Genomic DNA, 25,843 nt, shown 5'->3' with positions numbered 1-25,843 from the left:
TTGGTCAAAACTCTTTTCATACTATATATTTTTCACATCATAGATTTTCCCTATTAAAATATATAAATGGATTCGCCACCAAAACAATACATCGCACAATTTGGACAATACCAGTATTTTCAAAACCGGATGGGATCGGACTGGATGATTGGACCAGAAAAATCAGAAACCTGTCACCAAAACCATTTTTTGGCCAAAACCATTGATTTGATCAGCAGTGATCGGACTGGATGATTGGACCAGAAAAATCAGAAACCTGTCGCCAAAACCATTGATTTGGTCAGCAAACTGCTGACCCAGGTGGTCAAATTGTCGAACCATTGACCCAAATAATTGTTTTTGGCCATTTTTTGTGTTTTTAATTTTTTTATTTTTTAATCAAAGCAGGCCAACTGTTTGATCCAAATGATCAGACCGTTCGACCCAAGAACAGTTCCTTGTCTAATCCGGTTTTAAAAACCTCGGACAATACCCATCTCATCCACTTAACTAGAAAATCTTAATCCGTATATCTTAGAAAGTCCAAGTACTGACTCATATATCAAATGCTTAATCAATTCTATCTGCAATATGCAAGTAGATGTCGCTGTATAAATACGACTTGCAAGAAATGGCTCAAAATATTTTATTAACGGAAGTCCTAGCTATTTGTGTCAAATGGGGATAGGGTTGTCCATGAACTGGATATTGATCCAATCTGATTCCATCCAAATATGGGTCCATTACAGATGGACCAGGTCCAGTCCAATCTAATCCGATAAATATTTATTTGGACTGGACTGGTCCAATTCATTATGGCTTATTGGACTATCCAACCTGTTAAAATTGGTTTTGATTCAGATTGGGTCCAACCCAAACTGGTCCACTGACACCACTACTCTTATCTTCTTTTAATGATTAGAAATTAATTCAACCAGACCCAGTCCAATATAAATCTATTAAGTCCAATCCAATCCAATAAATACGTAGACCATAAAATCTGAAATGGTCCAATTCAATATGCCTTTTTGAACCATCTAATGCTTTCAAATGGATCCAATCCAAACCCGGTCCATTGACACTGCCTCTCTGTAAGAAATACTTTAAGGAAACCAAAGTAGTTAATCCTTCAAAATAACCAAGATTGTATATGGCCATGACCATGAATCCATTTCCTTGATACTGTCCGAATATGCGGTTATATTGCGGCATAACTGCTACCTGAGACGCCAAGCTATTTGAAGTTTCAATTCTCCTACCACAGCCAAATATTAATTCTGGCTTTAAACCTCCAACCCAAGTTAATTAGTTAAACCAGGTTAAGATCTACCTAAGCCTAGAAGATGGGCGGATGACACATGGCCCTTTGCTTCCTAATTACAGTAAGAAGATGAGGAGGATTCGAATTCTGACTTTTCCAACTGGTTGGGTTTTTGGCGATCAATTCAATCGGGACAGAATTGTCCTAGAAATCCAGTACCAGACTCTGCTGTGCTGACACTTGATGTCAACGCTTAATTTGATGTCAACGACGCTGGCCTCCAGAAGACAAGCCGTGATCCCTTCGTTTGTATTCGGATATTCCCCAGTGCAGCCGAAAGGAGATTGGTCTGCTCTGCTCTCTCAAGTCTGATCCTTTAGGAGCCCGCAACCAACGCAGCATACTTACATCTCTCATCAACTCTCAATTATATTCTGAGTAATACATGAATGAAGAATTAAGCAGCCGCAGCAGAAAAAGGAAACCCTGAGATTGCCCAAATGATGTATGATGTCTTCTGTTGAACTTGAATTATAATTATACTCGTAATTACTAAGTCCCTACTCAAACGAAATCTTGAGAATGACATAATCCCATAAGAATGTGAGCTGAGGTGATCCATAACGTGGTTTTCATTTATTAATTCCTATAGAATGCCACACAGGAAAAGCATATTCTTTCTGGCTTGCCAAGAAAAACTCTGCTGATTTTGGACTGTTTGAAATCTAGCTTCTCTCTCTCTGAGGATATATATATAGTATTTTAATTGGGATGGGTGAGAAGTGAGATTATATTGGCTTCTGATATTGGATATTGCAGAGCCACAACAACGCAGGGGTTGCATCGATCAGCGCAATTATGGGGTCGGGAAGCGAAAGGACGTTGTCAAATGAGATAGAGGAGGACGAGGACGATCTCTTTGATTTCGACTTCCGCCGGCCAATTGCAATTATCAAGGAAGAGGCAAAGGTCGACATGGGCTCAGCGCAGCTCCAACCTGGAGATCATGATAAAGTGTATGTTGCAGTGGGCAAGAACCATTGGAGCATGGATGCTCTTCTTTGGACTCTGAATAACTTGACAAAACCCTCCACTTTTGTTCATCTTATTCATGTCTTTCCAGAAGTTCGATACATCCCCACTCCCTGTATGTGCCTTGCCCTTGCTTCTCTCTCTCTCTCTCTCTCTCTCTCTCTCTCCATATACTAATGAATAACATACGATAATTTAGTCGTAGAAGTTGTTTAATGACCGGTTTTAGAGTACTGTTGGGTTCTGCAAAGTCAACCCAGAAACCACGTAAATTGGTTGATCCAAGGAGCAGTTGTTTCAACTCTAAAACAAACTTTGATCACCGAATTTGCTTTCTGTGGGTAGTTGTCTCCACTTGGAATATTGTTGAGAGCTCAAATTTGTATATGAAAGCATTTTCTTCCCCACCCCACCATGCAAGTTGTTTCACAATTTGACTGGTGCATTCATATGGATATGCTCTCTCTCTCTCTCTCTCTCTCTCTCTCTCCAAATGTTTAATGACTGGTTTTATAGTATTCTTTGGTTCGCAAAGTCAACCCAGAAACCACATCTGTTTGGTTTCTCCATATGTTTAATGACTGATTTTATAGTATTCTTTGGTTCCGCAAAGTCAACCCAAAAACCCCAGAAACCACATCTGTTTGGTCTCTCCATATGTTTAATGAAACCCCAGAAACCACATCTGTTTGGTCTCTCCATATGTTTAATGACTGATTTTATAGTATTCTTTGGTTCCGCAAAGTCAACCCAAAAACCCCAGAAACCACATCTGTTTGGTCTCTCCATATGTTTAATGACTGATTTTATAGTATTCTTTGGTTCCGCAAAGTCAACCCAAAAACCCCAGAAACCACATCTGTTTGGTCTCTCTATATGTTTAATGACTCGTTTTATAGTATTCCTTGGTTCCGCAAAGTCAACCCAGAAACCCCAGAAACCACATCTGTTTGGTCTCTCCATATGTTTAATGACTGGTTTTATAGTATTCTTTGGTTCCGCAAAGTCAACCCAGAAACCACATCTGTTTGGTCGATCCAAAGAGCCGTTGTCTCAACTCTAAAACAAACATAGATCACCGAATTTGCTTTCTGTAGGTAGTTGTCTCAACTTAGAATATATTTTTGAGAGCTCAAATTTGTATATAAAAGCATCTTCTTCCCCAGTCCCCACCCCACCAAGTTGTTTTGCAATCTGATCTGAATGGTGCATTCACATGAGTATTATGCAGTGGGGAATGTTCCTAAGGGCCAGGTGAAAACGAAGATGGTGGAGGCCTATGTGAACCAAGTCAGAATGTATCGAAGAGGACTCCTCCAGAAGTTCTTGGATACCTGCTCTGCTTTCAAGGTAGCTTCATTCGCATTAAAATGAATTAATTCATAGCATGTTTATATATACACGATGCGCTCTTGCTTCATCTAGCTTATTCATCTGAAGGCAACATGATCAACAGGTGAGTGCAGACATTCTCCTAATCGAGAGTGATCTCAAAGCAAAAGCTGTTCTCGACCTCATTCCAGTTCTCAACATAAGAAAGCTCGTTATGGGGACCCCCAGATCTAGCTTAAGGTATATATCTCCAACCTCTCCACTACTTCCGACTACTACTACTACACCTTATTCTGCTGCTAGCTACTTTTTACTAAATTCCGGCCGGTTTACTCGCTCTTGTATTCAGGAACTTGAGGAGGGGAAGCCCAGTGGCTCACGGGATATCTAAGAACGCACCAGACTTCTGTGAAGTCAAACTCATATGCGAGGGCAAGGAATTAGTCATGACAAGGTAGACGATGATGGGTCTCGTCCTCTGATCAGCCGGTTTGCTTTAATTTCTTGACTGCAACCCACACATTGAGTTAAGCTTATCTTCAGTTAATTACTATTGTAATGGGTCTGTCTACTGGGTAGAGCCTGTGAAATAATGGAATTGAAAAGTTTAAAACCAAGCCTCATGACTGTAAATATTTTCAGTTGTACTACTACATATACTCGAATGAAGAAGACGTTACTAGCCAGGCACGGTACAATCGTATGGGCTGTGCAGACCGTGCCGCTCACGGCCTAATACTATCCATATATATTTATATACATTTTATACATATAATAATATATATATATATATATAAAATATATATAATAATTATATAATATATTAATATATATAATTTTATTTTATTATTGTATGTATAAACAATTATATACATCAAAATTCATATAAAATAAAATTTTAAAATCTTTTTAATTTTTTGTCTATTTTTTAATTTATATATATTTTTTTAATTTTTAAAAAACATGGCATGACCCGATCTGCAGTCCAGCCCATGGCACGGGTTTACGTAAGCTTGGCCATGAACTGTGTCAGGCTGACCCCTAAAATATACCAAGAGAGGGAAGTACTGCTCAGCTCGGCCCACATTTTGCATGGGTCGCATGCAAACCCTGCCATGCCGGTCTTGATTTACACCTCTACTATTTATACATTTGTATAATTGTGATCCGAAAGAATAAACTTAAGGTTATTTTTGGATGGGTGGGCTTGGATTTTTTTTTTTTTTTCGCTTTCAGGGTGGGCTTGGAAATGGCATTTGGGAATTATATTCCATTGATTTGGACTGTGCTTTTAATAGAACAAAGGACCTGAATGAATGATGAAGGATGCAATTGGGGGCTTTCTCTTGTTACGTTTGATATCTCTGGATATAGCTTAATTGACAACACCCGATTCTTCTCTGTTGATAAATGCCTTCAAGTCTAGAAAGTTAAAATAAGTATTAAACTCTAATTCGATCTCATTTAGCAAAAAGGATGTTTATCCTTCTTTACCTTAGTACATAAAATTCGACGAAATGATATCAAGAACAAAAACAGAGGAACAGAAAACTCAGAAATAATGCATGCAATTCTACGATAGCTTACCTACAAAACCAAACTAAATAAGTTTATATGTAGAGAAATAGAATGGGGTAAAGCCCTTATTTTGAAGTATAAAAGAAAAAGGGCGGAGCCCCTGTTTTAACATCCAACAATGAAAATTCTGCTAAGACTGTAACCCACCTCAGTTAATCTTATTATATATAGAACCTAAACCGAATTTACAATTTTAACGGCAAAACTGAACTATTTTGGCATCCAAAAGAAGAATGGCGGAGACCCAGTTTTAACATCCAAAAGACAATGAAAACATTGAATATGACTCACATCAATCGACCTGTTATAAAACTAATCCCCTATGGAGCTTGATTGTTGAAAAACCCAAACAAAGATTTGAAAGAGAAGCCGGAGTGGGGCTTGATTGTTGGAATAGAATGATAGAATGGGATGATAGCTTGAGAGCAAACTGAGCTTATTGTGGAGCTTGATCGTTGGAACAAGACGATAGAAAATGGGAAATAGCTCAAGACCAAATCGAGTTTCCAATAGAACCTATCAACGAGGGATAAAGAAGAATTTTTTTAAGAAAGAGAGAGACGTTTGGAATACGCTGGCGGGAGATGCTTTGGAAGTCCAAACATCTTTTGCATGTCATTGGACTTCATTGTTATTAGGTAGATTTAAAAAAATCAAAATTCTAAAAAAATTAGGAAGGAGGTGAGAATTGAAGGAGAGACGTGCTGACATGTTGTGGGATGCTAAGATGTTGAGACTCTTAGTTAACTGAAAAGGCATATTGTGGGAAATGTTTTGAAAGTCTAATACAGATGGGAGGTTTTCAATGGTGGCCTTCCCTCTTTAATATTGCTGGAAGACACCTCATTAAAACAAGATAGCCGCCCTCTTTCATGCATTGTTTTGGAAGACAAAACATTAATTTGCATGACTTGTCAGACATGGGAAAATCAAACGACTCATAGAGGGTAATTGAAAAGTAAAAAATATAAAATATAAAATATAAAAAAGGAGAAAATATGATGTATATATATGTGTGTATATATATGTATGTATGTATGTATATCCCTTGTCATTCATGGGGAGATGTTCCCAATACACACCGGTAGTTCTTATCGATAGAATATTAGGAAAATTTGTGGGTAAAAGAAGTGTGGGAAGATGAATATCTCCCATGAATTAAAATATACAAGTACAAGGGATGTTTTGGAAGATCAAGTGGTTCTTCGTCTATGAAGAATTTGCATAAGCAAATATGGGAGAACGCCTGGTTTGTAGTAGTTGATGCTTGGTAGCCGGCAACATTGTTTGGAAAATATAGAAGAATGCGTGGCTACTTAAATAGTAAAGTCGGGGGTTAGAAACCCCAGTATCATAGTCTCATATTTCAATCACCGTCTCTCGAAGCTCACCTCCAAATGTTATTCTCCTAATTTGTTTTGGACACATTGTGAGTATAGTTCATGCAAGACGGCTAATCCCAAAAGGGAGTATCTTTAGCTTTTGCTCTGGCTTTTACTAGTTTGGTTTCTGTTTTATTGACTCAATTTTGTTTACCAATTACATGATTATCAAGTAGTATACTAACTAAATAGCCTTCTACTAGTTAGCTTGGAACGAAAGAGTTATTTTCCTTTGTTTCATTTATAGCGGAGTAGATTGATTGTCTTTTCATGATAATGATGTGGTTCAGATCGAAATAAGCTAAAGTTTTTAACTGTCTTTTCTTCTTCCTCCTATTCTTACTCACTTTTCTCTTCTACTCCGTGTTTTTTCCTCAAGTCCCTTCTTCTATAGGTCCTTTGTTCCCTTTGGTTTTCCCCAGTCTTTCTACTTCTCTCCTTATCATGGATAATATAGATGCCTTGAATGAAGCATTTCAACACATGCTTCAAGGTAATGGGCTTGTAGATGTTGTTAATATCCAACCTCTTATCCCTCCAAACGTCAAAGAGATATGGAATCTTTCTCTAATCTATCGTCTGTTTTCTAGACTTATAGATCAGTTTGAAGAAGTGTTCAGGGATTGTATGAGTTATGGATTCTTGATTCTAACTGGTTGCTTCTTGCTCCATTTTACTATGGTCATCTTTGTCTCAATTTCAGATATGTAGAGGATTATGATAGAATACAAAACAATGGCCCTTGGACCCTTAATGGCCAATGGATCCTTATGCAACCGTGGGTTCCCAGTCGTCCCCAATACGCTTGAAATCTTGAAGAAATTGAGCTTTGGGTTCAAATTCACGACCTTTCCTTCGAGACTCTCTCCTTGGAAGTAGGTAGACCTCTTTCTAGATGTATAGGTCCTACACGTCTCATCTCAATTGCCCAGAACTACATTCGAGCTAAGGTTACCTTATCTATGATGCAACCTCTAAAAACTGGATGCTTTGTTAGCATCAATAACTGGATAACCTATAGATATGAAGACCTTCCCTGGACTTACTACATTTGTGGTAAGCTTGGCCAACTATTTCGTTGTTGTTCTTAACACCTCCCTCAAACTGCAGGAAGATCTTTTGATCAATCCTTTAGTCAACGTACAATGAATCATCCAAGTCCTTGGCTTCGGGATGAGTTAGCTATGACACATTTCTAGAAACGTCCTTCATTCAATGAGTTTGTGAATCTCCCATTTAATCTTAATGAAGAAGTAAACCCCATTCGACCCTTCCCAAACCAGAAACATGCTCCTATTCACAATTCTTCTACCTCGATTCCTCCAACTCCTTTACCATCTTCCTCATCTGCCCCTTTAAGGGTTTCTCCTAGTACCTTTAATCTAGCTACGAATACGCAACAACTGCTAAACCTACTCCTATATGACACTTCTGGGCCCTCCTTCTCTAGAGGCAAAAGACCTAGATTGGACCTAATTGCTAACCTAGAGATAGACCACTTTCCTGATCTCCCCACTTATGACATGCTTGAGTCATCTTTGATCTCTCTAGAGGAGCATATCATCCCCATTGATCTTTTAGATAATAGAGATGTTGACAGGGATTCAGAGGATAATGATTTGGTAAGGTTTAATTCCTTTTTTATCTCAGTTTTTTCATTTCTATGGGAGGAGGTGGCTGGCCCTTTTCAACCCCACTGAAATCAATGCTAATTTTAAGTTGAAACTGTCATGGGGTTGGGCGCCCCAAGTCAGTTCAAGGCCTTAGGGATTTTGTCCATAGATTTAACCTGAATTTTTTGTTCCTTTGTAAGACAAAAATCCCTAACAATAGAATTAATAACCTCTCCTCTTTATTACCTTATCCTAACTGTCACACTATCACCCCTGAAGGGCACGCAAGCGGCTTAGGAGTGTTTTGGAAAGTAAGCTTTACAATGTCAGTTATAATGTCGACAGCTAAGTACATCTTTCTTGAAATTCACTCCAATTCAACTTCTTGGTTAGTAGGTTTTTATATGGACCCTCAGTAAAACATCATCGAAATAACTTCTAGAGAACTTTAAATAATTGCCTACAGTCCATTTCTATTCCTTTCTTATTAATAGGAGATTTTAATGAGGCTACTTCTTGTAATACTTTAGATCCCACATCCTCTAATAATAGCTTCAATCTTACCTCTAAACATTATAGAACCCCAATTTGTGACTTTAATCCATTAGAATTAAACATACAAGGTGGTGGAATTTCCTGGTCCAACAAATGTAGTAAGGGTATATTAAACGAACTCTAGATCGAGTAGTAGTGTCTCCTAAATGGCTCAAACTTTTCCCAAATGCTGGCCTATCTCTAGGAACCAAATGGGGCTCTGATTACCATCTCTTATTTTAAATATGGATCCACCAATCCAAAACTTGCCTAAACCTTTTAGGTTCTTTGAAATGTGGCACTTAGATAATTCGTGTCATCAACTTATTGAAGAAAGTTGGAAATCCCAAGCCAATGGTTATGCAGCTTTTAAATTATCCAAAAAACTAGACAACCTGAAGAAGGATTTGATTGATTAGAAGAGGAAAATTTTTATGGAACCAAGAGATAAATTAGAATGCTTGGAAGAACAAATCTTACAGGCCAAACAAATAGAGTCTTCCCATAATCTTCAAGACCTGTATTTGGAATACGAGAAAGCCAATTGGCAATTGGAAAGTTATTGGAGACAAATCTCTCGACAAACTTCGCTCCAACTAGGGTATCAAAGATGATCAGAATAATTGGAAAAATTCTCACAAAGATATTGCCAACACCTTTCTAGATTATTTTAACTCCCTCTATACTTTCCAAGAGCCTCAGGAGTTGGAAGAGCTATCCCAAATAATAACCCCAGTGGTTTCTAAAGATGATAATAATATGCTCCTAGCCACTCCAACACTTGAAGAATTGAAGTCTACGTTGTTTTCTATAGGTAATCTTAAATCCCCAGGACCAGATGGGATGCCAGCCCTTGTTTTTGAACATTACTAGGAGCTTATGGGACCTGACATAGTTTTAGTAGTCCAAGAATTCTTCCAAAATAAGAAACTCCTAAAAAGACTAAACCATTTGTTTATTTGTCTCATTCCTGAAAAGGTTAATTGTACAAAAGTTGAAAATTACAAACCTATTAGTCTTTGCAATGTTGTCTATAAAGTCATAGCTAAGTTGATAACTAATTGGCTCCGCTCTATCGTGGACAAGTGTATAGCTCCCAATCAAGTAGCTTTTGTCCTGAGCCGACAAATGTCAGATAATTCAATTATCACTCAGGAAATGTTTCACTTCATCAAACATAGGAAATGAGGTACAGGCTATTTGGCTCTTAAATTAGATATGTCAAAAGCCTATGATCGGTTAGAATGGAATTTTCTACTTAAAGTCATGTCTCTTCTAGGATTTTTTGACAATTTTTGCCTTTTGGTCAAGGAATGTATCTCAATTGTTTCCATTTCAGTCCTTATCAATGGTACCTCTGAGGGTCATTTTCACCCTTCCCGAGGCCTTCACCAAAGAGACCCCTTATCTTCGTATCTGTATATTTTAGCTATGGAGGCTCTTTTAAGACTGTCCTTCAAAGCTGAACAATATGGAAAAATCCAAGGAATCCCACTTACTCCCTCTTCCCCAAAAATTTCCCATTTGTTCTTTGCTGATGATGTAATGCTTTTCATAAGGGCTCATACAAATGAAATTTATAATCTTAGCCAAATTCTAAAAAATTTTCAAGATTCCTTTAGTCAATTAATTAATTTTGAAAAATTTGGAATCTTTTGCAGTAAAAATATTCATCTTACACTTCAACATATGATTAGCAGGCAAATCAAAATTGGCCCTCTAAACCAAAATTCCAAATATTTAGGTCTCCCTCTTTTCTGGTCTAAGAATAAACATGGCAATTTGAATTATATTCTAGAAAACCTTAAGGCCAAATTAAATAATTGGAGGGCTTCGGTTATCAGTCAAGCAAGGAAGTTAGCATTAATTCAATTTGTTCTCCAATCCATTCCTCTTCATGCGATGTCTCTAATCAAGTTCCTCCAAAAAACCATTGAAAATATAGAACAAACAATTAGGAACTTTTGGTGGGGTGTTTCCACCAACCGAAAACACCCTTATCGTTGGTGTTCCTAGAATACTCTTACTTTGCCCAAATCTCATGGAGGTCTTAGATTTAAGATTAAATCTAGTAAATCAAAGTCTTCTTAAGAAAGTGGCTTGGAAATTCTTGAATGAATAGAATAAACTTTGGGTTCAAATTTAGAAATCTAAATATCTCAAAAATTCTTCTATCTTCCCTTATTCCATTCCTTCCTCAAGCTCCATTTATTGGAAAGCTATATGTCCAAAATTAATTGAATTAGCTTCTGAATGAAGACATTTAGTGAATGAAGACTCCTCCTTCTTAATTTCCCAAATCCCTTGGGTTCAATCAGATTCCAACTTCTATTGGATTTCTCAACCTTTAGCTCCCCGTCTTTAGAATATAAATATTTTGAATCTTTTTGAAGCAGAAACCTGGAATATCAACATTATCCATTCCCTATTTCCTGCACCTAAAGCCTTCAGAATCCTTAAAACCCCCATTTACCCTTCAAATAATGACACTTCTTGGATTTGGTAAAATCATAGCTCTAGAAAGTAATCGGTTAAGGCAAACTATAAAAAAGAAATTCACTTATGTCTTCCATATATCAATCCTAATTAAGTTTTGCCTTACAAAAATCTAGAAATTAACTATCCCCCTCGTTTCCAATTATTTTTATGGCGAATCATAAACAACTTCATCCCAGTAAAAGAATAGCTGTGCTTAGAAGACATTGAAAAACTCTATGTATTTTGTGATACAGAAGTAGAGTCCTTAACCCATCTTTTCCATAATTGCCAATTTGCTCAATCTGATCTTTTCACCAACCCTTGGAATCTTCAATTTCATAATATATTTCAAAATTCTTGGACTACTGACATTCAAAACATGCACAATCAAATTCTGACCAAACTCTTTTTATGCATATATTGGGTTGGCTTGCCATAGCTTGGTATTTTATTTGGTTTGCTCGTAATGAAAAATCTTTTCAAATCACAACATTCTACCTGTTTCTATTGCCAAAATGGTTAATCAATCTTTTCATCTTTCCATAAGTTGTACCAATGATTCCCAACCTCCTCTAAATCGTCCTAGGGATAGTAAGTTTTCTCTCCTCTATCAAAATACAGATTATATAGTATTTTCAGATGCAGGAAAGATTTCGGATTCTCTATATACTTTTGGCATCACCATATTATCTCGGAACTTATCTTGTCTAAAAATAATAGGATGATGAACTTCTCAAGTTAATTCGGTTATCCAAGCTGAATTATTTGCTATCTTGCAGGTTTTTCAAGAATTACAAAATTGGATTTTTGAGAAAGTATGTGCATGTTTTGATGCCCAGCAGGTGATAACATCTCCTCATAAATGACAACAACAAATGTTTCTCATGTGCCACTATAATGTGCTAGTGGGTTAGGGTAGAAAGTAGATACGAGTTCTCAAGTTATATGGCCCACACCACTCCAATCTTGTGTGGCTGACATGGGGTGTTATTATTGCTTAAACATACAATTCCCAATACAGCCATTAAGTGCAGTTCATTCGATTTATTTGTATATCATTGAATGCTGCAACGTCATCAAATACTCTCTAGTTTAATTCAAATCATACAAGTTTTAGAGTTGTAGAACTATTCTCACTCCTCCAATGGAAACCACAAGGAAACAAACAACTACATCATATATTGAGAAATTGAAACTCAATGTAATTACAGTACCATTCTGCAATATGAACCTAGAATTATAAGATATTAGAATTTGAGTATGCTCTTCATAGAGCGTACATCATATCGATCTCACAGACACATCGTACCATGCATTGGAAACATTTCCCATGAATAATAATATATAGGGAAAATTCCCGATAGGTACCCTATACTTTAGGTCGAGTGTCAATTTAGTACCTAAAATTTAAAATGCGACAATCTAGTACCTGTTGTTAACCAACCATTAAGTGTCATGGGAAAAGACACAAATTCCCTTTAAGTGTCATATAATTTTCTTTATTAACCATCTGTTAATAGGTGACCTAGGTGTTCCATTACTAGTTGATAAAGCAACAACTGTGTAACAAATGCCCTTCAAGTTAAACGTAATTCAGCATTCATCAGTCTTCGAAGGGAAAACCGCGGGTTCCTCTATTAATAGACAAAGTGGTGTGGGTCATTGGCCGAATGCCGTCCAAGCTGGTTCAACTGAACATTTATTTCCCCCATGCATAGAGTCCCTTGACCACAAGCATCTATTATCACAACACTCCAAAGCGTCGGATGGTCAGTGATTATCTATTGCAATAGGTGGTGCCTTGCAGAGGCAGCAATCAAGCACATAATCATCCAAACAATCTTCAATTTCAGTTTATCGTTCATACAAAATGAGCCATGGGAAGTCTCTTCACCTCCCACCAATGCCAAAGGCATCAAGCAATCATTCCTATCTCCTTTCCCAATACATGTAAGCTTCGTTTTCTAAAAAGAAGTGGCTCCTAGTAACACACGGCTCTGTAGCGAGCTACCAAACTCACCCCTCCATTTTGGCAACAACCCATCACCACCACCAGCATAGCTATTGGAGTCGTCAAGGAGTTGTATCCAGAGGACCTGAATCTCGTTGAATCTCTTGAGAACTTGTACGGGGGAATAATGGAAGGAAGACCCATATGAGATGCTCTTCTTCTGATTAAGGAGAAGGGTCCATTGTAGGAACCGAAGAGACTTCGAGATGATTCTATATAGCAAGAACTTGGTCAAACCTGTAGCTAAGTTGCTAGCATGAGATTGAAAAGAATCACGATCATCAACATCAACAGAATCGTCAACACAGTTGACCTTAACAACAACTGAGTCGACTTGACAAATGAGGGAGCCGAAGCACTTGCCAACGGTGAGGCAGTGGCCGAACGTCTTGGCATCTAGGATTTTGTTGAAGATGAGACATAAGAGCGAGCCATGTAAACAGTTGAAGTGATCATGTGCTTCAAGACTCTGGCCGTAGAGTATAGCAGTTGAAGCTTGAAAGTTTGAAATGAACAAAACTTAGAAATAAAGGCCTTAAATCACGAATAAAACAACCAAGTGTCTTGGTCTAGACTATTGAGAGACTGTTTCAAGAAGATGATGAACAATGTGTTTTATTTCTAAGGGTAATTTTGACATTTTCAAAAGTCTTAAATTGCACATGAGGTCACATAATATACATAACTAACAATCCATTAACAATAGGTACTAGATTGTTGCATTTTGAAAGTTCGAGTACTAGATTGTTGCGCTTTAAAGTTTGGGTGCTAAATTGGCACTCAACCTAAAGTACAAGGTACCTATCGGGAATTTTTCCTAATATATTAGTGTGGAAAATGTTCCCGATACATGGAGACCGGATTTGCTCCTCACACAGGGTGCCTCACATGACCTCACACACACATCCTACCATGCATTGAGAATATCTCTTGTACTTATAAGTTATTATTCATGGGAGATGTTCCTAATGCACGGTGGATGTGCCTGTGAGGCACCCATGCATGAGGAGCAGATCCCGTTCCCAATACATGGTGGGATGTGCCTGTGAGGTCGATTGGTGTGAGGAGAGATCATGACTCTAGACTTTATCATTTTTTTTTGTGGGTCTTATCATTTTAAATGTATTGTGGGATGTAGCCGTACATAATGCTTATGTATGGGTGTGATGTGGCCCACTTATGTAGGCCGTGCCTGCCTGGTACAGCCCATGGCCCGTACTTGGGCTGTGGGAAAATGGTCCAATTGTTCATGTCAGCTTATGGGCCTAAAAACCCCAGCCTAGCATTACATGGGGTTTGGGGCCAGGCCTGGCACAACCCGCTTGCTACAGTGATCAGGCCATAGCGACCTAACACACTTTACAACTCTAGCCTTATGATATATGTATAGAAACAAATCCCATGACATAAACAAAATAAACTTTGGTAATAGTGTTTCTTTTTCTTTTTGTACTTGGCATTAGCTAAATCAATCATTTAAAAATCGACCTAGAATTGGAATCGTTTTGCCCACCGGTTTTTGGGTCAGTTGTTCAACCATTCAATCTGAATGTATTAACCTACACTTTAAAAAATAAAAAAAAAACAATTAAATTAATTAAAATAAAAAATGGCCCAAAACCATTGTTCAGGTCGAACAAATCAATGGTTCGACTGCCTTTTGTGGATTGAAATGGAACCAATATCCTGATAGATTTCCAAGCTGAATGGTCCAACTGTCGAGCCAACAATGGTTTTAAAACATTGATCTAAACTATGAACCCCTTTGTGGACCGGAAAGCTTGCAAAAAGTTCAAAGGAAACAAGGTTGGGAAAAGATAGTATGGGCCTGTGAAGTCCATTTTCTTCACCTCTCTCTCTCTCTCTCTCTCTCTCTCTCTCTCTCTCCCCATTAGAGTAGGGATTGGGTGTATTTGAGCTAAGTTTTGGGTGCCTCGAGCTTGACTTGTCTCGAGCTCAATCGAGTTTTGAGTTTCATACTCAAACTTGACTCAGGTCTATATTTGCAAGCTACTCGAGCTTAACTTGGCTCAAGCCAATTATAAATAAATTGATATTAAAAATTATAAATAAATTAATATTTAAAATATTATAAATTAAAATTATTCAAAAATTTGATTATATATTAAAAGTTATAAAAAAAATATTATGAAATGTGATTATGAATTTATGTATGTGATAAATAAATTATTATCAAAAAAATAATTATTTATATTATAAATAAAAAATATTAAAAACTAATATTTTACTAAAAGCTTGATTAGGCTTGCAAGCTACTCAAGCTGGGTATTACGAAGCTTGAACTCAGCTTGGCTAACTACTTGACGTGATGTGATAATCTTCCAGCCAAGAGTAGGGGTGTTCATGGCCCAGTTTGGTTCGATTTGGAGAAGATCTCAAACCAAACTATTCATTTACAATTTGAGAAATTCTTAAACAAAACAAAACCATCTTAGTATAGAAGCCAAGATTATGGTTTGGTCCTCTTTCTAATACAGTTTGGGTCATTCTGTTGGGCTTAACCCAATTAAAAAGCCCAAATAACATGCATAGTTATATAAATAACAAATCTAATTCAAAGATCAAATTGAAATGTTAGCAAGTTTCACTTAGAACTTCACACTTTCTCAAACATAAACAACTCCTTGGACATCAAATTACCAAGTTAAAAATTGAAACAAACAACAATAATGTATGAACTGAAAAATGAATATATACATATGTTTAAACATATCTATTATATATTATATACATTAATAATTTAGTTTAATGGGGTTTACCATTTGATTTGATTTCTAAAATTTAGAAAAACAAACTAAATAAAAAAAATTACGGTGTAAGAAATTATCATATCAAACCAAACCAGACCAAATTGCCAATTACAATTTGGTTCGTTTTATGTTGTCACGGCTTAAACCAGAACATTAACACCCCTAACCAAGAGTATTTAGGGAGCCTTCGCTGGGACCCATTTAATTGTGGGCCCCATCACCGACCCCTTTGGCTTTGGTAGCTCTTGATATGTTATCCGCCGAGCTGTCAACCCTGACCAAAATTGAAGCAGAAATACAAGGACAAGGACAAGGACAAGGACAAGGACAAGGAAGGAAAAAATAAATAAATAGAGAGGAATGAGGGAGAAGGACGAATAGACCATTGACTTCTGGCATGGAAATGAGACCGCGATTCCCGTACATATTCGGATATTCCCTTCTCATACCGTAAAATTGCATAGAGGGACAAAATAGTCATTTTAATCACCATCATCATCTGCTGATCCTGATGATGAAGCCGTCTGTCTGTTGGATGCTTCTCTGTGCAAATCTGTGTATTTTACTGGGTAGTGAATTTCCTAATGTGTCCAAACCAATGCCCTTAATAACTAAATGGCCTCAATTAGACCATGCATATTTGTTTGGCTGCTTACGCTCTTTAAAAATTAAAATTTTATTTATTATTATTATTATTATGAAATACGAATATTTTTACTACTTCCCTATCTCCAGCGCTCTCCCATTTCTCTACGTCTAGGACTGTAGAGGCTATATATATATATACTTAGAACACAGCCTCGTTAAACGCATGCCACAGACAACATAATAACGGTCAATTGGGTGCAACTTGCCAAGTCTTTACTAGCGTTTGGCTGCCGGAAAACTGGTCTGGAATTGCTTATTTTGTTATGGAGGATGATGGTGGAGAGTCAGGGTTCGGTGGTGGCGACACCGGTTTAGCATCGGGATCCGCTAATAAGTCCAACGGCTTCAGCGGAAGAGATGAGATAGTGGAGATGAGGAGGGAGGAGGAGGAGGAAGAGGAAGAGATCCAACCCGCTGAAGATTACATATATGTTGCAGTGGGCAAGAGCAACTCCGGCATGGATGCGCTCCGGTGGACCTTGAATCACTTACTGAAGCCCTCATCCTTAGTCTTTCTCATTCATGTCTTCCCTGAGGTCCGGCACATTCCCACTCCCCGTAAGTTCTTCATCTCTCTCTCTCTCTCTCTTGGTTTCTTCTTCCTGGGAGGGAATATCAGGTGAAGCTAGTTAGCTCTAGCCATTATTGAGTAACATAGCTTGACGCAAGGGAAGATGCTGAGTGCATCCGGAGAAGAAGATAGTTCACTCTCTCTCTCTGGGGAAGGAAAGCGACAAAAGATGGGGAGACTTTGAAAGTAAAAATGCTGCCAAAAAAGCTTTCAAAGGCCCACAGTTGATTGGATTCATAAGACATAAAATCAAATTAAATCAACGACGTGATGTCTCAGCCACTGACCCAGTATTCCCCATTTCCCAGCTCTCTAATCAATCAAGCGTTTGATTTGATTGATAGCCAATGACATCCCACCGAGATCAATTGAATCCTTCATCTGAATGACTTCTCTTGATTCTGGATTCATGGCCATAACTCTCTGATCGTCGGTCAATGTAACTATACAAGTCTCGAAGATATATTCGCCTCATGTACTGGATATAATTCCATAATCACAACATATTTTAGTTGGACTAATCACGAGTGGAGTAGCCCAAGTTGAATTTGAATAGGATAATCCTTGCTAGGGCCTACAACTCACCAAATCAAAACAAAAGTTTGAAGATTTGAAGATTTTGATTGATTATAATTATTTATGAAATAGCAATAATCAGACCAACCATGTTGGCAAACACAACCCCTTAAACTTTATTTGAAACTGTTTGGCCTCCCTCAATTGCAATTAACCCAAGGATCTTACGGTCAATATGGAATGGGAATTGGAATGGCCCATTCCCATTTTAACTGTTTTGGTTGGGTAGAATTGAATCCCATTCTCCCTTGTGGAATGGTATTTTCCAATGAAAATCCCAATCTAGGTGATTTTGAGATTCTAATTCCAAAGAATTTTGATTTTCCCACTCCAACTAAAACCAAATGGTTGCAATTTGAACCTCTTCCCTAACTCTAGCTGATGCATATTGCACGCACTCTATGTACTTGCTTGTTGATGACAGTGGGAAAGCTCCCAAAGGAACAGGTGAACCCAGAGCAGGTGGAGAACTACATTAACCAAGAGAGGAGAAAGATACGACAATTCCTCCAAAAGTATCTCGACCTCTGCAATGCTTCCATGGTAGGTAGTATTACTATTACATAAGTAAGTAATACTGAACCAGACAGACAACCCAACTCAGATTTCATTTGGTCCCCTTAACATTGATGGCTGCAGGTAAACGTGGACACAATACTCATCGAGAGTGATTTCATTGCCAAGGCTGTGATTAATCTGATTCCTATTCTCAACATAACCAAGTTAGTGGTAGGGAAATCCAGCAGGTAGGTGAATCGATTAAAAATCAAAGAGTTTCCGGCGTGAAATATCAAAGTATGAAGAGACCCTTTTGTTTGTTCGTTGCTTGTTTCTGACATTGATTGATCAGGAGGTCCAGGAGGGGAAGCGGAGTAGAAGACCAGATAAAGAAAAATGCACCAGTTTTCTGTGATGTTAAGATCATATGCGAAGGCAAGGAGGTGACGAGAGAGCAGACGACGGAGTCACCTACATCCCCATCTGTACGCGGCGGTGACATCACTACAACACCAACCACCCTGGAACTGGAAGATCAAAGAGATACGTCTGTTTCTTGTGCTTGCTTTACACGAAAATTCATCTAAATCTCATACATATTATTCTTATTATTAATTTCTGATTAATAATATTACAATTTCTGTATAATATATTAATATTAAAGAGAATATAAGACTACCAACTGCGCGGTTGGAAGAAGTGATTTGTTACACTTGAAGGGAGTAGAAGAAATCCAGGAGAGTAGATCAAACAGAATATGAGTAGAACCGTAGATATACTAAGAAATGATTTAAGCACTAATAATTTAACAGTGGATATAACTTTGAAGAGAACTCATGTAATTGGGATAAGGCATGGATGATGATGATGGTAATGATTGTTTTATCCGCGTCCAACATTTTTTTAGGGATTAAACTTTGGACCCGAATTACAGCCACATAAATCAGTCCCATTTGTGTTCAAGAAAAGTTAAAGAAAAAGAAAATTAAGAATCAATCATTCAGTCCCATTTGGTTCGTGCCCATGTAAATTACATAAGGATTTGGTCCACATGCGACTCCAAAGCATGTTTTTTGCAAATTCACATCTTCATTTTGATATATTTGATGGCAGTACTCGGTCTATATTTATAAAAACATTCTCTCGTATTAGGCAATGACCCTACAACAACATCAAAATAGTTGGGACTCACAACAACCACCTACATAATAAAACCATGAAGTATTTGCAATGAAATAACAACCTTAGATTTAAAAACTAATCCAGACACAACTCCAACAAGAATTTCATAAAACTCACATATAGTGAAGTAGTAAAAAATCTGTCATTTAGGCTCAGTTTGGAAGGAGTATAAATACAAATATGTAGACTGCAAAACCATGTATTCTGTATCATTTTGTATGTATTTGTATTGTACTCCTTCAAGCCTCAAGATCAAAAGTAAATGCAATAAAAAACTGGCTCTCTGTTAAACCGGCACTCAAATGATTATGTTATATATATATATAGATATATACTCCAATAAAAAGTACGAATTAAGTTTTAGACTTTTGTTCACACATGAAATTCCTATGGGTATTAAAGACCAACTCACAGCAGCATTTAGAGACTTCACACTAGCAATGGGAGACATATGTTAAGGCCTAGAAAACTTTCATGAAAAATGAAGGAATTTGGTGGTTTGGGGATGCAAAATTTAGAGAATAAAAACACTTCAATGATAATGAAGCATACAAGGTTGGATCTCCTTTAAGCAAAAATTCTGCTTGCATACCATCCCACCACATAATGTGAGGTAGGATTAGGAATGGAAATTAGGTGGGGTGTAGCCGGGTTTTGCGTGCCCTATCCCCCTGAACTCAAATATCCAACCCCCATCCCCACCTCGAACCCCACTGGGGCTAGAAATCCCAACCCCATCCTCATTCCCACAGGAAACAAGGATCCTTGAATTTTCCCTACACCACCTAGGTCATTCTTACTTACAAATTTATTTATTTTTTAGATTTTCAAAACCTACCTAGAACTATATAATATAATATAATATAATATAACATATATACATAGTCGGGGTGGGTTCGGGGTCAAGTCAAGGGCGAGGTGAACAAATACCATGTGTAGACATTAAAATTTTCATAGGCTCTCAAATGGGTCCTATCCTTATAAACTCAAATTTGCTCATGGGCCTTAGTATGGGTCATTCTATTTGGACCTTGACCCATACTCTCAAATATGGGAAAAAGGCCTTTAAAATTGGGCTTTGCGGTTATAAACCCATTAGCATAAGGGATAGTCCATGTGGGACCCACTATGAAGCCAAGTTCAAATTCCAATGTGAATTACAAATCTTATTGTTTTATGGAAATAATCCAATTAGAACCTATCTCAAGTCCTAAACATGGAAATCTAGTCAATAATTAAAGAGAGAATAATTGATTAAAAAATTATTCTCTCCATAAATGGTAAATTGTCAACTCTCTTCTTTATGAAAGGTAATTAGAGCCAATCAAATCTGTAGTCAATCAAGGCATGTCTTCCCATAAATGAAAATTATCCAATGATTGAAGAGAGAAATAATGGATAATAAATTATTCTGTCCAAAAATGATAGTAATGGTGTTTCAGGTTTCCCTAAAACTTGTCCCAAACCCTGATTAATAGTTAAAAAGCCTACCCCAACCAAGGTAGGGTGGGGCGAAGCCCCATGGGGACAAGTCAAATTGCCATCTCTAGGTAGGACCACCAAGTGCGTGATCACTGATCTGTCATGAGGAATATGGGATGCCATCAAAGTGAGACAATTATTTTACTCACTATCAACAAATCTTATTCTTCAAATGCCCCTTTCTTTTGAACCCCATTGCAAAGAAGACATGTTAGTGTGGACCTTGCATTGCAACCTAGGTGATTAGGGTTCAAATCTTGGAAACAACCTCTTTACATATGTAGGTGTAAGGCTGCCCACATCTATCCCTCCCCAACCCTGCATTAGCAGGAGCCTTGTCGACTGGCATGCCCTTATCTATGCCTCCACATACATCATGTTTTTGGGCCTTTCCAAGCATATCATGGAAAGATTTTTGGGCCTACAAAAGTGTAACTCAAAGGATACACGTTTTTTTATGGAGATGTCTCACCCACTCATTATTGATTAATGCTCAATTCACAAAGTGATGTAAATGAAATGATGAACCATCCACTCTTTGCCCAATTAACCAGGTCGACGGTAGACCTGTTCACGGGCCAGGCTGGGCTTTGCCTCTTTATCAACGGAAAAATTTCTAAGCTTTATATAAGGCCTGAAGCCTAATCTACACATAAAATGTCCTATTTTTTGTGTAATTTAACAAACTAATATTATATTAATTTGCTAATAATTTAATAAATTAATTCATATTTCCTAAATAGTAAATTAATATTTGATAATAACATTATAAATAGTATCGGGATGGGCTCGGGCCAGGGCCAGGCTTATTTGAGAAAGTACGATCCCGAGCCCATGGGCTTAAAATTTTATCTAAGCCCAAAAAATATCGAGCCCGGTTGGACTGGCCTGTTGGGTTGCCCGGCCCATGAATAAGTCATTAGCAGGAGCCTTGTGCACTAGCCAACCCTTGCTTGTGCCTCCACATACAACGTACCAAATGATAGTGCAGTTAGCTCTTCAGCCCGAGCCCATGGGCCTAAAATTTTATCTAAGCCCAAAAAATATCGAGCCCGGTTGGGCTGGCCTGTTGGATTGCCCGGCCCATGAATAAGTGATTAGGAGGAGCCTTGTGCACTAGCCAGCCCTTAATTGTGCCTCCACATACAACGTACCAAATGATGGTGCAGTTAGCTCTTCATCATGTTTCTAGGCCTTTCCAAGCATATCATGGAAAGATTTTTGGGCCTACAAAGCTATAACTCAAAGGATACAAGTTTTCTTATGGAGATGTCTCACCACTCATTACCGATTAATGCTCAACTAATAAAGTGATGTAAAAGTAATGATGGGCCATGCACTATTTGCTTGATGGACATTGAGACCGTAGAGCATTGATTCTTCTATTGCCCAATTAATCATGTCGGCAATAGACTTGTTCACGCGTCAAATCAAGCCGGGTTCGAGTCGGGCTTTGCCTCTTTACGAACAGAAAATGTCCAGGTATAAGCTCAACCCTTATATAAGACTCGAAGCCCAAGCCTGATCTGCACATAAAATGTTCTACTTTTGGTGTAATTTAATAAACTAATATTATATTAATTTAGTAATAATTTAATAAATTAATTCATATTTTTTACTAGTAAATTAATATTAGATAATAACTTTATAAATAAATACATGTTATATATATTTATTATATATAAATAATGTATATTTCTATTATATGCAATAGTATCGGGTTGGACTCAGACCCAGGCTGAGCTTATATGAGAAAGCCTAAGCCTGGCCCGAAAAATAGTCAGGTCCGGTATTTAAAGCCCGAGCCCAAGCCTGCAGGCCTGAAATTTTGTCCAAGCCCAAAAATATTGGGTCGGGCTGAGCCGGCCCGTTGGGTTACCTGACCCATGAACAAGTCATTAGTAGGAACCTTCTGCACTAGCCTGCCCTTATCTGTGCCCCCACATACAACATACTAAATGATAGTGAAGTTAGCTCTTCATCATGTTTATGAGCCTTTCCAAGCATATCATGAAAAGATTTTACTCAAAGGATAAAGTTTTCTTATGGAGATGTCTCACCCACTCATTACCGATTAATGCTCAGCTCACAAAGTGATGTAAATGTAATGATGGGCCATGCACTCTTTGCTTGAAGGACATTAAGATTATAGAGCATTGATTCTTTTATTACTTAAGTAACCATGTTGACAATAGACCTGTTCATGGGTCGGGTCGAGTCGGGTTTGGGTCAGGCTTTGCCTCTTTATCAACAAAAAATGTCTAGGCCTAAGCCCAACCCTTATATAAGGCCCAAAGTCGAAACCCGATTTATACATAAAATGTCTTATTTTTTTATGTAATTTAATAAACTAATATTATATTAGTTTGGTAATAATTTAATAAATTAATTCATATTTCCTAAATAGTAAATTAATATTTTATAATAACTTTATAAATAAATACATATTATATATAAATAATGTATATTTCTATTATATGTAATAGTATCAGGCCGGGCTTGGGCCCGGTCCGAACTTATTTGATAAATCCCGAGCCCAGCCTGAAAAATAGCAAGGCCTGGTATTTAAACCCTAAGCCTGAGCCCGCGGGCCCAAGCCCAAAAAATATCGGCCTACCTCGCCCATGAACAAGTCATTAGCATAAGCCTTGTGCATTGGCCTGTCCTTATCTATGCCTCCACATACAACGTACTAAATGACAATGCAGTTAGTACTGATTATATTAGTTTGGCCTACAAAGCTATAACTCAAACGATACAAGTTTTCTTATGGAGATGTTTCACCCGCTCATTACTGATTAAATGGTCAGCTCACAAAGTGATGTAAATGTAATGATGGGCCATGTACTCTTTGCTTGATGGACATTGAGACCGTAGAGCATTGATTCTTTTATTGCCCAATTAAGCATGTTGGCAATATTGTTGGAGCTTCAATGTCAATTCAAACAGAAGTCTACTCCAACCAGACTCTTAAAGAATGGTTGCAACATTGGTGATTAACGGATAAAAGGAATTGTTTGCAAAATGTGCTTTTATCATGTGGTATTTATGGAAAGCACAATGCAAAAAAGAGATGTAGGGGGAGGATTTCAATCCACTGTGGATGGAGAAGATGAAGGAACTCTGGGGGGAACCCAATGAGATTGGTCTGAAGCTCAAGTTAGTATTTTTTTAAAGGCAAGATAAAACCAGATGGTGCAAAGTTCACATACCTTGTTGTTGGGGGTAGGGGGCATTTTATAACCACCTCGTGCACTCACTCCGAGGCTTCTGTCAGGTCGGGTATGGTTACTTCTGTGCTTCTGCCAGTTCGGGTGTCATCCCTTCTACTGGGACAGAACCGCCACTGCTCCTTATCGAAGCCGTCTCTGTAACTGGATATGGCGGTGGCAGGTGGCGGTGGCAAGCGGCCGTTTGAAGTGCGGCTGTCAAGTGTCAGATCCCAAGTCAGTCAGGTGCACCACCCCTGGATACGAACTTCCTCGGTGTTAGGCATGGTACGGTTATTCAGTTCGGCATCCTGGAGGCGAAGTGCTGGAGTGGTGAGCGAGGTGAAATCTTGAGTTCGGAGAGGTGTGTCCCGAACTGCCATGGGGCAGGCCAGTTCGGGTTATTGCCCGTTGTGTTTGGCTCGGGGCCTAAGGGAGAGTTTGGGCTCCTTATAGGGAGTTTGGACTCCTAGTAGGGAGTTCGGACTGCTAGTAGGGAGTTCGGACCGTTGGTTCCTCCCTTTGGTGCTCGCGCCTTAGGTGCACTGTTGTGCCGAGCTGTTGCTTTTGCCATGTGTTGCGTAATTACGAGGTCGGGCCAAATCTTCCTTCATCAATTGCCCCCCACTCCTCGTGCTAAGGGTCTTGCCCTGGCGCAGGGAGTTCGCGAGGTGGCAAGTGGATTTGTCCCGTACTTCGAATTTCGGTAGAACGAGGTGCGTTGTCAGGGTTCTTTGGGTTTCTCGAGCACCCAAAAGGCGGGAGACACGCCGACCTGCCTATAAATGCTGACAGTCGTGGCGGCGCACGCTTATTTCAAATTTCAAAAAAGTGCGCCACTGGGAGACGTGACAGCGGGTCTTTTCAAATTTTGAGAAAACGCGCCGCTACCGTTTGTAAGGCAAGGAGACCTGCACTGGCGTTCTGTCAGTTTCAGAAAGACGTGCGTTGTTGTCCTATCAGTTTCAGAAAGACGTGCACCGGCGTTTTGTCAGTTTCAGAAAGACATGTGCCAATCACGTCTCGGTCTTAGGGGATGTGCGATTAGCGTGAATGCGGGCCGTCGGGTTGGCTTTGATCTGCACTATTGGTTCTCGGTTACTGTGGGTATAAATAGTGGGGGACCCCAGTCGCTTTGTCACTTCTGCATTTTGCTTATTGAGCTCGCGTCCAAGTTTCAGCTCGCGTCCAGGCTTTTAGTTCGCCTTCAAGGTTTTTTGCTTGTTCTAGTTTTTGAAGTCTATTCAAACCTTTTTTCGGGTGAGTACTCTCCTGAAATCCACCTTTTCTCCTTGATGTCTAGCTTGGATAGCTCAGACGGTTCTTCAAGTGGGTTTGATGCAGCTTCTACGAACCGAGTTGCACCCCCCGATGGCCTTAGCAAACATGAGGTAGAACTTGAGGAAGAGTTTGAGCCCATAGACTGAGCCGCTTCGGGCAGTTTAGCGTCTACCTCTCGTCGAGGTCGAATGTTAGACAGGTTTGGTCCTTCGACCATGATGCCTGAGGGGCTCCAATCCCTTATTACCTATTGCAACTTGCTTGGGGAGTATGCCTATTTCATTCCTTCGGGTAGCTTTCCTTGGTAACACGGTCCTAAAGAGATCGTGATATTCTGGGAGCAGCTCGCTGCGGGGCTGCGACTGCCTTTCCACTCCCTTCTTGTCGAGGTCATGAACCACTTTGGCATTACCGTCGGCCAGCTT

General features: G+C 38.6%; 2 protein-coding genes and 1 pseudogene across 2 annotated transcripts; 2 read left to right on the top strand and 1 right to left on the bottom strand.

Moving 5' to 3' along the window:
- The first annotated feature begins 2,070 nt into the window (after positions 1 to 2,070).
- LOC148874832 (U-box domain-containing protein 35-like) lies at positions 2,071 to 4,217 on the top strand. The gene is made up of 4 exons (XM_088975935.1): positions 2,071 to 2,387; positions 3,504 to 3,622; positions 3,729 to 3,844; positions 3,954 to 4,217. The coding sequence occupies exons 1-4, from the start codon at positions 2,099 to 2,101 to the stop codon at positions 4,060 to 4,062; spliced, it is 633 nt and encodes a 210-aa protein (XP_088832061.1). The 5' UTR covers positions 2,071 to 2,098; the 3' UTR covers positions 4,063 to 4,217.
- Positions 4,218 to 12,826: 8,609 nt separating this feature from the next.
- LOC148874831 (F-box protein At4g18380-like) lies at positions 12,827 to 13,897 on the bottom strand (annotated as a pseudogene).
- A 2,909-nt stretch (positions 13,898 to 16,806) lies between these two features.
- LOC148874830 (U-box domain-containing protein 33-like) lies at positions 16,807 to 18,931 on the top strand. Its single transcript, XM_088981245.1, has 4 exons — positions 16,807 to 17,177; positions 18,191 to 18,309; positions 18,406 to 18,512; positions 18,617 to 18,931. The coding sequence occupies exons 1-4, from the start codon at positions 16,883 to 16,885 to the stop codon at positions 18,849 to 18,851; spliced, it is 756 nt and encodes a 251-aa protein (XP_088837371.1). The 5' UTR covers positions 16,807 to 16,882; the 3' UTR covers positions 18,852 to 18,931.
- Positions 18,932 to 25,843: the final 6,912 nt, after the last annotated feature.

Source organism: Nelumbo lutea, chromosome 1 (genome assembly GCF_056320005.1).
Source record: "Nelumbo lutea isolate HS-2025 chromosome 1, American lotus-T2T, whole genome shotgun sequence".
NCBI classification, from domain to species: domain Eukaryota; kingdom Viridiplantae; phylum Streptophyta; class Magnoliopsida; order Proteales; family Nelumbonaceae; genus Nelumbo; species Nelumbo lutea.
The sequence above is the reverse complement of the archived record's forward strand: the minus strand, read 5'-3'. Positions and strand labels throughout refer to the sequence as shown.

Bases quoted from the DNA above. Each gene is read 5' to 3' on its own strand.
- LOC148874832 (XM_088975935.1), top strand. From the start codon at position 2,099: ATGGGGTCGGGAAGCGAAAGGACGTTGTCAAATGAGATAGAGGAGGAC. The intron at 2,388-3,503 runs GTATGTGCCTTG...AGTATTATGCAG, and splicing joins TCGATACATCCCCACTCCCT to TGGGGAATGTTCCTAAGGGC. The intron at 3,623-3,728 runs GTAGCTTCATTC...CATGATCAACAG, and splicing joins ATACCTGCTCTGCTTTCAAG to GTGAGTGCAGACATTCTCCT.
- LOC148874830 (XM_088981245.1), top strand. From the start codon at position 16,883: ATGGAGGATGATGGTGGAGAGTCAGGGTTCGGTGGTGGCGACACCGGT. The intron at 17,178-18,190 runs GTAAGTTCTTCA...TGTTGATGACAG, and splicing joins CCGGCACATTCCCACTCCCC to TGGGAAAGCTCCCAAAGGAA. The intron at 18,513-18,616 runs GTAGGTGAATCG...TTGATTGATCAG, and splicing joins GTGGTAGGGAAATCCAGCAG to GAGGTCCAGGAGGGGAAGCG.